This window comes from Tubulanus polymorphus, chromosome 1 (genome assembly GCF_964204645.1).
Source record: "Tubulanus polymorphus chromosome 1, tnTubPoly1.2, whole genome shotgun sequence".
Taxonomy (NCBI): domain Eukaryota; kingdom Metazoa; phylum Nemertea; class Palaeonemertea; order Tubulaniformes; family Tubulanidae; genus Tubulanus; species Tubulanus polymorphus.
Genome location: NC_134025.1, coordinates 31711649 through 31729435, shown reverse-complemented (window position 1 = coordinate 31729435; position 17787 = coordinate 31711649). Strand labels below are relative to the sequence as shown.

The following is a 17787-nucleotide window of genomic DNA, read 5'->3' as shown; positions in this document are numbered from 1 at the left end:
CTGTATGATTGTATGTCTGTATGATTGTATGTCTGTATGAGTGTATGATGGTATGTCTGTATGAGTGTATGTTTGTATGTCTGTATGAGTGTATGATGGTATGTCTGTATGATGGTATGTCTGTATGAGTGTATGTCTGTATGATTGTATGTCTGTATGAGTGTATGATGGTATGTCTGTATGAGTGTATGTTTGTATGTCTGTATGAGTGTATGATGGTATGTCTGTATGATTGTATGTCTGTATGTCGGTGTATACAGTTTCTGGTGTGGATTGAGTTCTATTTATAGCAATGATTGAATTGACGTCTGTTTTATAAATAAATAATCAATAAACAAGAACTGAAAATTAATAGAGTCCTCTCTCTGTTGTCAGTGATATTGATTTATACCGAGCTCGCGCTCTCTCACTGTCTCTCTCTCTGTCTCTCTCTCTGTCTCTCTCTGTCTCACTGTCTCTCTCTCTCGCTCTCTCTCTGTCTCTGATGGATACATAGCTGCACATTCTAGGATACTATTCTCACAGACAGTAGCCCCGACCCGACGTAGAGAACAGGTTTACCCAGCGATACCTGTAGCCGTTACCCGGTTAGAGATAATTCTCATTGTACCGGTATACAGAGTACTGCGGTGGTGAGTACGTCTGACTGAGAGGAATAAATCAATAAAATAGTCTAGACTTACAGTACTGTATCTAATACATATACACTCACATCATCCCTCACACTCTCCCCCCCATCCCCCCACTCCCCACCCCCCCAGTTACTGATTCACTGATAAACGTGCTATTGTTGCTGATGAGTTCATTACTCTGTATCGCTATGGCAACAATTCAACTGTGATCATACGATCCGAATGGTAGAAAGGCCGAACTCGTCCGATCGTGACAGGTGGCGCCACCACGCGACTGGATTATAATCATTCGTTAAACAATATTTGGCACAGGTTTCAGAGCACCTGATACAGCGCAGATCGGTTCCTATAGCGACGACGGCAACAACGCAAACAGTATGTAACTAATAGTAACCTATTCTCAGGTAGTCGTAGCGACGGGAGTCATCGTAGTCGGAGTTAAATGACGTTTCATATGAAGAGCTAAATGATCTGAACGTGAGAAACATCGATCACACAGTTTACACTGAAACGGTTTCGATCCTGTATGTTTCCTAAAATGTCTGGTTAATTCATCAGATCGAGCAAATCTCCATTCACAGCCTTCCCATGAACATTTATACGGCTTCTCTCCTACAAATATATATACAATCATAAATATATTATTATAAACAATGTGACAGGAGTCATCTACCCCCCGACCCCCGGGGACAGGAGGGAGCCACTCCCCCCGACCCCCGGGGACAATCTTATCAACCCTAGCACTAGGTTACCCTGGGATGTCCTTACAATATAACTGTGGAGGGAAGCTCAAAATCTACCGGTACTGACTAACTGCCTTATACCGGGATACCCCAGTACAGTACCGGTACCGGAATACCCCAGTAGTGGTACCGGTACTGACTAACCGCTATACCGGGATACCCCAGTACAGTACCGGTACCGGGATACCCCAGTAGCGGTACCGGTACCGGGGTAACTGCTATATTGGGATACCCCAGTACAGTACCGGTACCGGGATACCCCAGTAGTGATACCGGTACTGACTAACCGCTATACCGGGATACCCCAATACAGTACCGGTACCGGAATACCCCAGTAGCGGTACCGGTACTGACTAACCGCTATACCGGGATACCCCAGTACAGTACCGGTACCGGGATACCCCAGTAGGGGTATCGGTACTGACTAACCGCTATACCGGGATACCCCAGTACAGTACCGGTACCGGGATACCCCAGTAGCGGTACCGGTACTGACTAACTACTATACCGGGATACCCCAGTACAGTACCGGTACCGGGATACCCCAGTAGGGGTACCGGTACTGACTAACCGCTATACCGGGATACCCCAGTACAGTACCGGTACCGGGATACCCCAGTAGCGGTACCGGTACTGACTAACTACTATACCGGGATACCCCAGTAGCAGCACACTAACACATATTGTGAATAGTCGAGTAATGAATCATCAGTAGGTATTCACCATTAGAATTCAACTGGTATAAGAGTAGAGCTGGTCTCTCTCTCTCTCTCTCTCTCTCTCTCTCTCTCTCTCTCTCTACTGCTATTATCAATGATTATGTAAATGAAACCAATCCTCAATATTTTGGTCATTAATTCCACGACCTTCTTTTGTTTCCCCCAATAACAATGACCTCAAATTATACGCCATTATTCAATCAGCCCCAGTTACAACCCGTAGACCTTGGAGATTTAATCAGCCCCAGTTACAACCCGTAGACCTTGGAGATTTAATCAGCCCCAGTTACAACCCGTAGACCACAAAGATTTAATCGCAACCTGTGCAATATGTAGGTGCATTTTGAATTTATGAGAAAACAGGTCAATTAACTGGTCAATTTACAGGTCAATTAAACAAAGCTAAATCTGAATGAGGATTCACTGCAGTGAATGAATGAAGCTGTGTTAACTGTGTACTGGATCTAGAATTGATTGATTGATTGAGATGACTCATTGACACTGTCTCAGTCCCTGTAGGGGGTTCTACAGCTGTCCCCCTCTCCCCCCCCCCCAGTTACCACTGTGTCTCATTATTCATTCATAACACATGTTCAATATTCACACATGAGTTTACTATGAACTCAGTACCCAGTGGCTGAAACAAACTTCAGAGATGGAAAAACCATGAGTTTTAAATTCAGTAGGGATTAGAGATAGAGAATGAAAGGGTTTAGGGAGCTGTTTATTGAGGGGCGTCAGATGAGGGGCAGTAGTAGATTGTGTAATCTCGGGGAAAATATAACATAGGTAAAAATACCAGAAGGAAAAATGCAAAGAATGAAAGGTGAACCTGAGAATTTATCATCACTGCACTGATATTATTAGACGATATATCAAATTCATAGTTTGGAAAAAACATATTTCAGATTGATGAATTTCATCATCTACTTTCTCCAACAGTTATTGTACATAATTTACGAGTGATTTCTAAAATCATGAATATTTCTTGATTTAAAAAACAAACTTGAAAATTAGACGAGAAGATACACAATATCCGTGTACGATGATGATGAGAGAAATCTCACAATAACGAAGCCAAGATTGAATAATTCTATATCAGAATGATTATATTTGAGGAGCGATGTTTGGGCTAACAACTGTTAGCCATCACCAGGCGTAACAACAGTTAGCCATCATCACGCGTACTCCTGTTAGCCATCATCAGGCGCACTCCTGTTAGCCATCATCAGGCGTACTCCTGTTAGCCATCATCAGGCGTACTCCTGTTAGCCATCATCAGGCATACTCCTGTTAGCCATCATCAGGCATACTCCTGTTAGCCATAATCAGGAGTACTCCTGTTAGCCATCATCAGGCGTACTCCTGTTAGCCATAATCAGGCGTACTCCTGTTAGCCATCATCAGGCGTAATCCTGTTAGCCATCATCAGGCGTACTCCTGTTAGCCATCATCAGGCGTACTCCTGTTAGCCATCATCAGGCGTACTCCTATTAGCCATCATCAGGCGTACTCCTGTTAGCCATCATCAGGAGTACCGGTACTCCTGTTAGCCATCATCAGGCGTACTTCTTAGCTTCGTTATTGTGGGATTTCTCTCGTCAAACATGAAAACTATCCAATAATCAGACCACCACCAGCAGATCACATTTCCTCGTGATATTTTCACCTCCAGTATTCTAACTATTAAAACCTACCTGTATGAGTTCGTAAATGAGCCTTCAAATGTGAACTTTTAGTGTAAACCTTTTTACAGCCGCTGTACGGACAATAGTGTATCCTACGGTTACGATCTAAACAATCAATCGACGACGGTCGGAATAAAGCGCATTTAGTCGTCGTAGAACCGGTTATAAGATGTGCCGTCAGGGGGCGCTGCTGCTGCTGCTGCTGCGGTTGTTGTTCCGGAGATGAAGGAGGTGTAAGCGTTATAGACGATCTACCGCCAGGTGTCGCTACTAGTCTCAACGCGAATGGATCGTTGTGTTTAGAGAGAGGAGGAGGATGAGGAGGAGGTTGAGGAGGATGAGAAGGAGGATCACTTGTATTACTATCCCACGACACGTGACTCGACGCTGAACTATAACTGTTTAAACTAATCGTATCCTGCGTGCGATCGTTTAAATCTAACTGCGCTAATTCCTTTAACTTATCCTCAGTATCCTCTATATTCATCCGTTTACTCAATAGAGGAGAATCATCGTCTTTATCCTCGCTATCATCGCTTGACGATATATCAAATTTATCCCACGGATTCGATAAAACTGATGAAGATGACGCAATCTTTTTAAATGAAGTTAATTTCGGTTCGTTTTTTAAATATCGCTCCATCTCGAGACAATTCTGAAATATATACAATATAATTATCATTAATATAGACAACTGTGGCGAGTGAGGATCCACCAGGTGGCATTAGTGTGCAATCTGGTGGGATGGATAGCTGTAGTGGCACGCCATCTGGTGGGATGGATAGCTGTAGTGGCACATCAACATCATAACCCAATTAGAATATTGTATAAATATTAGCGGGTAATTATTGTTAATTACATGTAGTTCATTAATACTGAGACTAATTAGGTTTTATAGCTACAATGTATTTATTCAGTATGAATGAATAAGGCTGGTATAGTTTAGTCTCACTGTACTGTACGACACTCTCTGAGACGTGGGGCTGGTATAGTTTAGTCTCACTGTACTGTACGACACTCTCTGAGACGTGGGGCTGGTATAGTTTAGTCTCACTGTACTGTACGACACTCTCTGAGACGTGGGGCTGGTATAGTTTAGTCTCACTGTACTGTACGACACTCTCTGAGACGTGGGGCTGGTATAGTTTAGTCTCACTGTACTGTGCGACACTCTCTGAGACGTGGGGCTGGTATAGTTTAGTCTCACTGTACTGTACGACACTCTCTGAGACGTGGGGCTGGTATAGTTTAGTCTCACTGTACTGTACGACACTCTCTGAGACGTGGGGCTGGTATAGTTTAGTCTCACTGTACTGTACGACACTCTCTGAGACGTGGGGCTGGTATAGTTTAGTCTCACTGCACTGTACGACACTCTCTGAGACGTGGGGCTGGTATAGTTTAGTCTCACTGCACTGTACGACACTCTCTGAGACGTGGAGCTGGTATAGTTTAGTCTCACTGTACTGTACGACACTCTCTGAGACGTGGGGCTGGTATAGTTTAGTCTCACTGTACTGTGCGACACTCTCTGAGACGTGGGGCTGGTATAGTTTAGTCTCACTGTACTGTACGACACTCTCTGAGACGTGGGGCTGGTATAGTTTAGTCTCACTGTACTGTGCGACACTCTCTGAGACGTGGGGCTGGTATAGTTTAGTCTCACTGCACTGTACGACACTCTCTGAGACGTGGGGCTGGTATAGTTTAGTCTCACTGTACTGTACGACACTCTCTGAGACGTGGGGCTGGTATAGTTTAGTCTCACTGTACTGTACGACACTCTCTGAGACGTGGGGCTGGTATAGTTTAGTCTCACTGTACTGTGCGACACTCTCTGAGACGTGGGGCTGGTATAGTTTAGTCTCACTGTACTGTACGACACTCTCTGAGACGTGGGGCTGGTATAGTTTAGTCTCACTGTACTGTGCGACACTCTCTGAGACGTGGGGCTGGTATAGTTTAGTCTCACTGTACTGTACGACACTCTCTGAGACGTGGGGCTGGTATAGTTTAGTCTCACTGTACTGTACGACACTCTCTGAGACGTGGGGCTGGTATAGTTTAGTCTCACTGTACTGTACGACACTCTCTGAGACGTGGGGCTGGTATAGTTTAGTGTCACTGTACTGTACGACACTCTCTGAGAGGTGGGGCTGGTATAGTTTAGTCTCACTGTACTGTACGACACTCTCTGAGACGTGGGGCTGGTATAGTTTAGTCTCACTGTACTGTACGACACTCTCTGAGACGTGGGGCTGGTATAGTTTAGTCTCACTGTACTGTGCGACACTCTCTGAGACGTGGGGCTGGTATAGTTTAGTCTCACTGTACTGTACGACACTCTCTGAGACGTGGGGCTGGTATAGTTTAGTCTCACTGTACTGTACGACACTCTCTGAGACGTGGGGCTGGTATAGTTTAGTCTCACTGCACTGTACGACACTCTCTGAGACGTGGGGCTGGTATAGTTTAGTCTCACTGTACTGTGCGACACTCTCTGAGACGTGGGGCTGGTATAGTTTAGTCTCACTGTACTGTACGACACTCTCTGAGACGTGGGGCTGGTATAGTTTAGTCTCACTGTACTGTACGACACTCTCTGAGACGTGGGGCTGGTATAGTTTAGTCTCACTGTACTGTGCGACACTCTCTGAGACGTGGGGCTGGTATAGTTTAGTCTCACTGTACTGTACGACACTCTCTGAGACGTGGGGCTGGTATAGTTTAGTCTCACTGTACTGTACGACACTCTCTGAGACGTGGGGCTGGTATAGTTTAGTCTCACTGTACTGTGCGACACTCTCTGAGACGTGGGGCTGGTGTAGTTTAGTCTCACTGTACTGTACGACACTCTCTGAGACGTGGGGCTGGTATAGTTTAGTCTCACTGCACTGTACGACACTCTCTGAGACGTGGGGCTGGTATAGTTTAGTGTCACTGTACTGTACGACACTCTCTGAGACGTGGGGCTGGTATAGTTTAGTCTCACTGTACTGTACGACACTCTCTGAGACGTGGGGCTGGTATAGTTTAGTCTCACTGTACTGTGCGACACTCTCTGAGACGTGGGGCTGGTATAGTTTAGTCTCACTGTACTGTGCGACACTCTCTGAGACGTGGGGCTGGTATAGTTTAGTCTCACTGTACTGTACGACACTCTCTGAGACGTGGGGCTGGTATAGTTTAGTCTCACTGTACTGTACGACACTCTCTGAGACGTGGGGCTGGTATAGTTTAGTCTCACTGTACTGTACGACACTCTCTGAGACGTGGGGCTGGTATAGTTTAGTCTCACTGTACTGTACGACACTCTCTGAGACGTGGGGCTGGTATAGTTTAGTCTCACTGTACTGTACGACACTCTCTGAGACGTGGGGCTGGTATAGTTTAGTCTCACTGTACTGTACGACACTCTCTGAGACGTGGGGCTGGTATAGTTTAGTCTCACTGTACTGTACGACACTCTCTGAGACGTGGGGCTGGTATAGTTTAGTCTCACTGTACTGTACGACACTCTCTGAGACGTGGGGCTGGTATAGTTTAGTCTCACTGTACTGTACGACACTCTCTGAGACGTGGGGCTGGTATAGTTTAGTCTCACTGCACTGTGCGACACTCTCTGAGACGTGGGGCTGGTATAGTTTAGTCTCACTGCACTGTGCGACACTCTCTGAGACGTGGGGCTGGTATAGTTTAGTCTCACTGTACTGTACGACACTCTCTGTGCGACACTCTCTGTACGACACTCTCTGTACGACACTCTCTGTACGACATGTTGGCGTTTTGTATTATTTACTTAGAAATATCTAACAAGTCTGAACGATTTTTGTGGGTTGAAAACGATTTGATGTTTTAGGTTAAAAACGAAATAATAGAGTTTTTTATTCCATTCATATGATTTGAAATGTTAACAGTTTTTGACCTAGATTTTTATGAATGAGCCGTTTTCAACAGTTGAAAATTTGTATAAAACGAAAGCTATAGAAATTTATTATAAAACTTAATAAATCAGGTGTGAAATGAAAAACTCTATTCAAATTCCTGTCATTGCTAAATAACAATAAACACATATATATATATATATGTATATATATATATATATATATATATTGTGTCCCTGAGTGCAGCATACTAAAAACAGATGTTTATAAATGAGGTATATCATGAGGTATATCATCTCTCCCGTGGTGGTCAGTGATAAACCCTGCAATTTCAGTTTGATCAGATCAGAACTTTCACCGAGGAGGTTATATTTTACCACTGTTTATATGTGTAACCAGTGAAAATGATTTATTATCGATGTGATCACAAGCGGGTGGTATTAACCGACTGTTTGTCCAGTTATTCGGACAGACAGATAATAATAATAATAATAATAATAATAATAATAATAATAATAGGTCAATCAATTATTAAAAAGCTAATGTAAAATAAACAGATAAATAATAACAAACAGATAGATGTCGTGAACGTGGTGGGTCGAGGTTGGTCGCGGTCGGTCCGCGGCCCCGCTGGCTAGTCAAAGAGGGAATTTAATGAGTTATTTATTAGTGACTGTAATAAAACTCACTGCACTGTTTTGTGTGGATTTTGATTTTAGTAAACAGAAAGTGTTTGATTTATCCCTCGAGGGAAATCAATACTCCTTCAATATTCATATTTTTTAATTAAAAAAATCAGCAGCAAAGAAACAGAATATAAACAATATACAAGATCAGAGAGGAGGGAGAGAGAGGAGGGAGAGAGAGGAGGGAGAGAGAGGAGAGGGGAGAGAGTAGAGAGGAGGGGAGAGAGAAGAGAGGAGGGAGAGAGGAGAGAGAGAGGAGAGAGGAGAGAGCAGAGATAGGAGAGAGAGAGGAGAGAGGAGAGGAGAGAGGAGAGAGCAGAGATAGGAGAGAGGAGGAGAGGAGAGCAGAGAGCAGAGATAGGAGGAGAGAGAGGAGAGAAGGGAGAGGAGAGAGGAGAGGAGAGAGGAGATGAGAGAGAGAGGAGAGAGTAGAGAGGAGGGGGAGAGAGAATCTCGTGGGAACATTATACAACAGCCAGTCTCACAGAATACGGGTTGGATGAAACGTTTCCGCTATAAGGGGTTCTCTGATGGATTATTCCTAGTCGGTATGGTTTCTAGGATATAAGGGTTTTTCATTTGGTTCATGGGGTTCATATTTGTAAATATTTACAGCTCATCAGACATCCAATAACAGACTGAGAGAGGCTGTAACTGGGATATTGATAGACAGGATACAGTTGTCCAGGAATGTAACACTATATAATACTGGGTCAGCTGCTATTACATCACACAGCATTACAGTAAAGATTCCTCAGTGTACTCATACCTGACTGTGTTAGATAGGAGGTATTGATGATTCTCTCTGATTTCAGCCACAGGATTCATGACAAACTGATGGATACTGAGTACAGAGAGTACCAGGACGGTACAGAGAGTACCAGGACGGTACAGAGAGTACCCACGCAGTACCCTGACAGTACAGAGAGTACCAGGACGGTACAGAGAGTACCAGGACAGTACAGAGAGTACCCACGCAGTACCCTCACAGTACAGAGAGTACCAGGACGGTACAGAGAGTGCCAGGACAGTACAGAGAGTACCCACGCAGTACCCTCACAGTACAGAGAGTACCAGGACGGTACAGAGAGTACCAGGACGGTACAGAGAGTACCAGGACAGTACAGAGAGTACCAGGACAGTACAGAGAGTACCCTCACAGTACAGAGAGTACCCTGACAGTACAGAGTACCCACATACTACAGAGAGTATCTGGATAGTGCTGAGTTATTTATTGACAATACTCTTGATAGGTTCACATAAGTGTCAACAATTCAGTGTTGACATGTCGACCTGTCGCTCAGCTATCTAAATATACCAGCCTGGTATCTACGTAGGTGGATATGAATTTCTGAGTATAATCAAACTTGAAAAGAACAAATTCTTTTTTGTCAATGAATAGACAATAAAAAACCGACCGGTCCTGTTTGTATAGATAGGGCTGACAATGGAGCTGGAATCTTAAAGTAAGGAATTCTCAGAATACTCTTCCCTTACTCTAGGAATCTTCGAGACAGACAGACAGACACTAGGAATAATGTGACACAAACTGTTGCAGTAGAAGAATGAAGGAAGTCTATGTATGAGTCATGTGTCACCAGGCACTACTACACTGTACTGTATAAACTAGTATGAATCATCGCAACATCATTTTATCATTAACACTACATATCACTACACGCTTACCGCTGATGGGCTCTACGGGCACTGACGGGCAATCATGAGTTCTACGGGCACTGACGACGGGCAATCACGGGTTCTACGGGCACTTAAGGGTTCTACGGGCACTGATGGGTTCTACGGGCACTGATGGGCACCCAGCACCCAGTAGGAGGACAGTAGGTATCCGGGACCCAGTAGGAGGACAGTAGGTATCCGGGACCCAGTAGGAGGACAGTAGGTATCCCGGAGGACAGTAGGTATCCCGGAGGACAGTAGGTATCCCGGAGGACAGTAGGTATCCCGGAGGACAGTAGGTATCCCGGAGGACAGTAGGTATCCCGGACCCGGACTGGTGTTGTTGTATTGTGACTGAATCTCGATATAAAGTTGTCTGAAGCAGCGATCAATCCTATACTCGTATTACCAAGGAAACAGGATGTCTCGTTCATTCACTGGCTGGCTCACTGCTCACTTACCAGGGCTGCACTAACAGCACCAGTTCATGGTCACAATTAATTATATCTATCACATAGCCTCAGCAGCTATCAGCTATCAGGGTTATGTGTATGAGCTGTACATATAGCTGAAGTAATTACACTGTAATTATCAACAGTTCAATTACATTCCCCAAAAAGCATCAGGTTCAGTTACTGAACTCTCAGTCTATTCTCACTGTGAAAACCTTCTGAAAAACCTGTCGTTAGAATCTAAGTGTTACTGAACTCTCAGTCTATTCTCACCGTAAAAACCTTCTTAAAAACCTGTCGTTAGAATCTAAGTGTTACTGAACTCTCAGAGATTTTATCTATCAACGTCTGCAAGTTTCAGGATATAGATTTTTTTAAGACAAAGTAAAGAAATTGAAATATGTGATCAATCAATGATCAGCAATCTCTCAGTGTGTAGTGTTGTCTGGTATGTAAAAATGACCTTGAGTTTTACAACAGATCTCATCACATAGAAACCTTACTGAACGCTGCTGCTGCTGTTGCTGCTGCTGCTGCTGCTGCTGCTGCTGCTGCTGCTACTGCTGCTGCTAAACTAGTAATTACTGACTGACTGTTAAAGACCTTGGATTCTGATAATGATGATTAGATTACATGTACAACTACTGACCTCTCCGTGAAAGGTCCTCTCTCTCTCTCAGTATTTCACACTGATCTATTAGTCGTAACACTGCTGCAGTATTGCTTGGGGGGTGTTCAGGGGCTGTACTGGGGGGGGGGGGGTGTTCAGGGAACACTGTACTGTAGGGTTCTGTTGAACACGGTACCAGTTATCATCGCGTACCTGTTGAACACGGTACCAGTTACCATCGCGTACCTGTTGAACACGGTACCAGTTATCATCGTACCGGTATTACCCCCCCCCCACACAGATAGACTACATGCAGCAGTACTACGTGACAATATGTATGAATGAGACACATGAATATTGACATTAATTTATATCAATTTACATTATCTTTATTTGAACAGTTTAAAATACACACATCGCACTAAAATGAGGCCAAGATTCACTCACAGTGCTGTGATTGGTCTAAACCTGGTCAGGTGGTTTCAACTAGCTACCTAACCCTAGGGTAAGAGTGAACTAACCCTAGGTGTTGGTCAACCTCACCCACCAGTTGGAATAGATTAACCCTAACCCTAGGGTTAGCTCATTGGTCAAGAGGTGGTCACCTGATATCAACAAACTGCCCGACCACCCCTAGGATTGGAATAGACTAACCCTAACCCTAGGGTTAGCTCATTGGTCAAGAGGTGGTCACCTGATATCAACAAACTGCCCGACCACCCCTAGGATTGGAATAGACTAACCCTAACCCTAGGGTTAGCTCATTGGTCGAGAGGTGGTCACCTGATATCAACAAACTGCCCGACCACCCCTAGGATTGGAATAGACTAACCCTAACCCTAGGGTTAGCTCATTGGTCAAGAGGTGGTCACCTGATATCAACACACTGCCCGACCACCCCTAGGATTGGAATAGACTAACCCTAACCCTAGGGTTAGCTCATTGGTCAAGAGGTGGTCACCTGATATCAACAAACTGCCCGACCACCCTTAGGATTGGAATAGACTAACCCTAACCCTAGGGTTAGCTTCCACCTCTAGAGTTAGAATGGAATATTCCTAGGTGGTCAGTCACCTGATATAAAAAACATCACATAACCTTGACCACAGACTGACCTTGACCTCAAGTGAGAATCAAGGTGAATACAGCCTATAGTCATGTATGTATGTATGTACTCTTACAGTCAGTTTTATAAGGGAGGAGAGAAGAGAGAGGTAGAGAGGAGAGGAGAGAGGAGGGGGAGAGAGGAGAGAGGGGAGAGAAGAGAGAGGAGAGAGGGGAGAGAAGAGAGAGGAGAGAGGTAGAGAGGAGAGGAGAGAGGGGAGAGAAGAGAGAGGAGGGGGAGAGAGGAGAGAGGGGAGAGAAGAGAGAGGAGAGAGGTAGAGAGGAGAGGAGAGAGGGGAGAGAAGAGAGAGGAGGGGGAGAGGTACAGAGGAGAGGAGAGAGGTAGAGAGGAGGGGGAGAGAGGAGGGGAGAGAGGTAGAGAGGAGGGGGAGAGAGGGGAGAGAAGAGAGAGGAGGGGGAGAGAGGAGAGAGGGGAGAGAAGAGAGAGGAGAGAGGTAGAGAGGAGAGGAGAGAGGGGAGAGAAGAGAGAGGAGGGGGAGAGGTACAGAGGAGAGGAGAGAGGTAGAGAGGAGGGGGAGAGAGGAGGGGAGAGAGGTAGAGAGGAGGGGGAGAGAGGGGAGAGAAGAGAGAGGAGGGGGAGAGGTACAGAGGAGAGGAGAGAGGTAGAGAGGAGGGGGAGAGAGGAGGGGAGAGAGGTAGAGAGGAGGGGGAGAGAGGGGAGAGAAGAGAGAGGAGGGGGAGAGAGGAGAGAGGGGAGAGAAGAGAGAGGAGAGAGGTAGAGAGGAGAGGAGAGAGGGGAGAGAAGAGAGAGGAGGGGGAGAGGTACAGAGGAGAGGAGAGAGGTAGAGAGGAGGGGGAGAGGGGAGGGGGAGAGAGGTAGAGAGGAGGGGGAGAGAGGAGGGGAGAGAGGTAGAGAGGAGATTCAGCTGTCTGTCAGTTTAACCTTTACGAGTCGTCCGTCTGTCCATAAAGTGTCTACGTCGCTGCTGCTGCTGAAAACTAATCCATATTTAATAGTGTCTATTGACATTATATACCAGTGATAATTACATTCACATCAGTAATCACAGCAAAAACCATTCATGAAAACTACTGTCTCATCTCTGGTAAACTAGGGTATCATAGCAAGATTCGATTGGTATAATAGCACTAACTCTGGCGAGTGAGGGTATAATAGCGCTAACTCTGGCGAGTGAGGGTATCATAGCAAGATTCGATTGGTATAATAGCACTAACTCTGGCGAGTGAGGGTATAATAGCGCTAACTTTGGCAAGTGAGGGTATGAGAGCTTACTCTTGCGAGTGAGGGTATGATAGTTTAGTCTGGTGAGTGAGGGTATGAGAGCTTACTCTGGTGAGGGAGGGTATGAGATCTTACTCTGGCGAGCGAGGGAATGAGCTTACTCTGGCGAGTGAGGGTATGAGACCTGGTTGAGTTTTTCCTATACAACTTGTATTGATATTCATTAATTATTCTGCAATCGTTAACAAAACATAAAATATATAAAAGTTGTTTTATCTGCGCGGAGGGTTTAGAGGGAACTCCACTGGGAAATAAAAAAACAATTTCAATATCCTCATAAATTCAGCTTTAAAAACAAACTTGTCAAAATAATCAGGTTTAAATGTCATAAATTTGAAAAACCTGTCAATGGATGACCTTAAACACGTTGTTATACGGGGCCTGCGGGCGCGGGCAGGAGGGTGGTTTAGAGATTTATTACTAAGTGGTATTCATCTCTCTCTCTTTCTATACAAACAGAATTCAAAAGAATGTTTTGAATGAATCAGAAATGTTTTTAGTACAAATGAGTCAATATCAGTCAGTACAGCGTGCGTGCGTGTGTGTGTTGGGTGGAGTTGGAATACTTCATACTTATAATCAACTGTTCGGAGTATTCAGTAAAAACTACTCTTGTAGGCCGGACCGTAGGCCACACTAGGCCTACAGCAGGCTAGGGTTAGAGTACTGAGTACTGTAGGCCTACAGCAGGCTGAGTACTGATTACTGTAGGTTGAGTACTGAGTACTGTAGGATGAGTACTGAGTACTATAGACTGAGTACTGTAGGCTGAGTACTGTAGGCCTACAGCAGGCTGAGTACTGAGTACTGTAGGTTGAGTACTGAGTACTGTAGGTTGAGTACTGAGTACTATAGACTGAGTACTGTAGGCTGAGTACTGTAGGCCTACAGCAGGCTGAGTACTGAGTACTGTAGGTTGAGTACTGAGTACTGTAGGATGAGTACTGAGTACTATAGACTGAGTACTGTAGGCTGAGTACTGTAGGCCTACAGCAGGCTGAGTACTGATTACTGTAGGTTGAGTACTGAGTACTGTAGGATGAGTACTGAGTACTATAGACTGAGTACTGTAGGCTGAGTACTGTAGGCCTACAGCAGGCTGAGTACTGAGTACTGTAGGCTGAGTACTGAGTACTGTAGGCTGGAGTAGAATCTTTAATCTATCAAAATGAATAACAGTAGGAAAAGTCCTCGAGATAGACTGACCAGTCCTTTCACACTGACCACTACACTCCCCTGAGATGGACTAGTGACCCCTGAGATGGACCAGTGGTAAAGACATGAAGTATTAATGATTCGCATCTGTTCAACCACAGAATAGTTGAGAGTTACTCATAGAATCATTACAGGCAGCAGTGAATCAGACACTGACTGATCATTCAACACTGTATCAACACTGAACACTATCTCAATTCAATATTCTTCATATTCACCCCCTCCTCCCTACCCCCCCCCCCTGTATTAGAGTTCTGATCATCCCCCTCCCCTAATTAGAGCTTGATCTGCTCCAGAAACACAGTTCCTCTCATGCCCCTGACCCCGGGAGCCCATCATCTCATCCAGTATTTATTTACTTATGGAATGTTTTTACGATGAGACTGGAATTTTGTTCGAGAATTTTCAAGGTTGTAATTTTTTTAAGTGCACAGTATCATTATTAGGGTAGAGAGGGAGAGAGGGGGAGAGGGGGAGAGAGGGGGGAGAGAGGGGGGAGAGAGGGGAACTATAGAGTGATGATTTATATAGTAATTACCTGCACTACATGTCTGCCTGTTCTATATTATACCACAGCTAAACTATATCATCATAAACTACTCCATCACATTCATAGAAACAACAAAATATAGGACCCCCTCTTAAAATAGTTTCAATAACAAACCCTATACGACCCCTCTCGAAATAGTTCCAGGGTCCTAGAATTAGAATGAATAATTCTGATATGGTTCATACTATTTCTATATCAAGTGATATTGTGTATTTATCATTCTACTTGAACCCCCCTGGACAGATCACTATCTGAGGAACATTTCGCACCCCCCTCCTCCCCTTCCCCTCCGCCCAGTAAACCCTCAATAACACACGTTCTTATTGTTATCGTTGATAGATTGACAATAATTATGAGAAAGGAATCTAAATTAAGCAAATTAACAACTTAAATATTTATACACATATCTGTGTGTGTCGTATAGAGGGCTGACTGACTCCGAGCGCGGTGGCACAACTGGTTTATCGTATTTTCATTAATACCAAATAAGGAATGTAGTCTGCTATCGAATGACCTCGAGAATATCTCATCCCGATGACCTTCGTTATCTTAAAAATGCGACCTTAATATTATTTTTACTATCGATATAAGACGGAGACAAATATTTGTGAACAGTTTGTAGAGTGTTTGGAGTGTTCACAGATCTGAGATTAAATATATGTTTATGAGGAGTGTTACTATCGCACTCGACCTATAAATAATTGAATTTTTAGCTAGTAATTGTGACCTAATAAAATCCATCATAAAACTTCATTGTAGGTATATTTTTGTGAATGCATTCGGTAAAATGATTAATAGTCTGTGTCTCGACATGAACAGGTGGCCTACATCACTACATCTTTATAAAACTACTCCAGGGTCCTGTGTCTAACTCTTAAATCAATTTCATTTCTTCATTTATTCTTCAGTTTATGTTAAATCAATTGAGGACTGAAACTGTTTCCAGGGCCGGGTTACAATTGTTTAAATCGATTAGATCATTACTAACTGTTCAGTAACATATTCAATCGATTTAGGAATTAATTATTCTTGTAAAACTGTGACACGGTATATCCTGCTAGTGTATTTTATGATCTGAAATATTCCATGAAATAACAAGTGTTTTGCAGACATACTTCTACCATTCAAAGCCAGACCACTAGAAAATCATTTGACTATTGAGGGTTAAAAAATTATTGTATGAATTGAAATGTATTGAATAGTGGTAGAGAATGCCTTATATTACTGCGACATACAGTTCAACTATATATAATCAATGAGTCACTGTCCCTGTCACTGTCACTGTCCCTGTCAATGTCACTGTCAAGTTGCTGTCCTAGTCAGACTGTCCCTGGACCACTGTCCTAGTCAGACTGTCCCTGGACCACTGTCCTAGTCAGACTGTCCCTGGACCACATCTTTGTTATGAGTACCGGTACTTAAATGTGAAATTGTGACTGTAAGTTTTAACTGCATTCAAATGAATAAATGATACAGCTGTCCCTCTGAGTGAGCTGGCTGCTAGGATGAAACCTGGCTACCCTAGAAAGTAAATATTTAAATACTAAGCCAGGCTCTGCACAATAGGATTTGAGGCCAGTATAAATATTTAGCCTGATGAGTAGGAGTCTGGCTGCTGGGATCTGATTGATTGATAGGGCCGACTCACTTTTCATACTGAACTCATTCTGACCTCTTTTATCATGTAGCATATATTAGTCACTCTACAGCCTGCTGGACTACATCTAGTATTATAGAGCCAGCATCTAGAGGTAGCAGCAGCAGCAGCAGTAGTATATATATATATACCTTGTGCGTGCCTAAATATCTCTATTTGATTTATGGTTTAATGGTTTATTTAAGGAGCTGGGTGTCTGGTGACAGCTGAAGCTCCTGTCAGCTCACATGCCAGTGCCTGCTCGACTGAACCAGACAGACAGACAGACAATACTGCAGCAGCCCGGTGCAGCTACAGTAGACCACAGACCAGAGTTGCGTGCAACAAATAAATATCGATTATAAATATATTGTTTTATCGATTTTAGATGACTGATTTTTAAAGCGGTGTTGCTAAGCGACTGGTCCAGACAGTACCGGTGCCGAGAGAGGAGGAAAAGGATGCTGGGATGATGATGTTGCTGCAACTGATACTTGCCTGTTGCCAGTGATCCTCTAACGATGCTTGCGAAGAGAAGAATCCCGTATCATGAACGACTTGTAATTCACGGAATATATTTCCGCTCGGTAATACATCCATGGCGGCGGTGTCCTGCCTGTTGCAGTCCGTTTTATCATCCATACATATATCAGCCTGTAATACCGGTAATACAACCTCTAGTCACCACAGTACCGCGGTGAGAGGTGCCGGTATTCAGTACTGGCAGCCATGGGCACCCCGTTACTGTATCATACACTACTACCATACAACATCCAATCATAGCGCGTCTACTATACCGGTCTATCCGCGATAGCCAATCAGCGAGCTCGTAAGCGTGCGACGGAAGTGAATTTTGATTGGATTAGACATTGACCCAGGCATAATGTTACTAAATATATCTGTAGTTGTAAACATCGAGCACGTGGA

At 44.1% G+C, this 17787-nt stretch overlaps 1 protein-coding gene across 1 annotated transcript; it reads right to left on the bottom strand.

The window, feature by feature from the left end:
• Positions 1-761: 761 nt before the first annotated feature.
• LOC141915105 (Krueppel-like factor 6) lies at positions 762-17612 on the bottom strand. Its single transcript, XM_074806511.1, has 3 exons — positions 17359-17612; positions 3792-4437; positions 762-1244 (listed from the first exon to the last, which is right to left on the bottom strand). Exons 1-3 carry the CDS (start codon positions 17500-17502, stop codon positions 1033-1035), a joined length of 1002 nt encoding a protein of 333 aa, XP_074662612.1. The 5' UTR covers positions 17503-17612; the 3' UTR covers positions 762-1032.
• Positions 17613-17787: the final 175 nt, after the last annotated feature.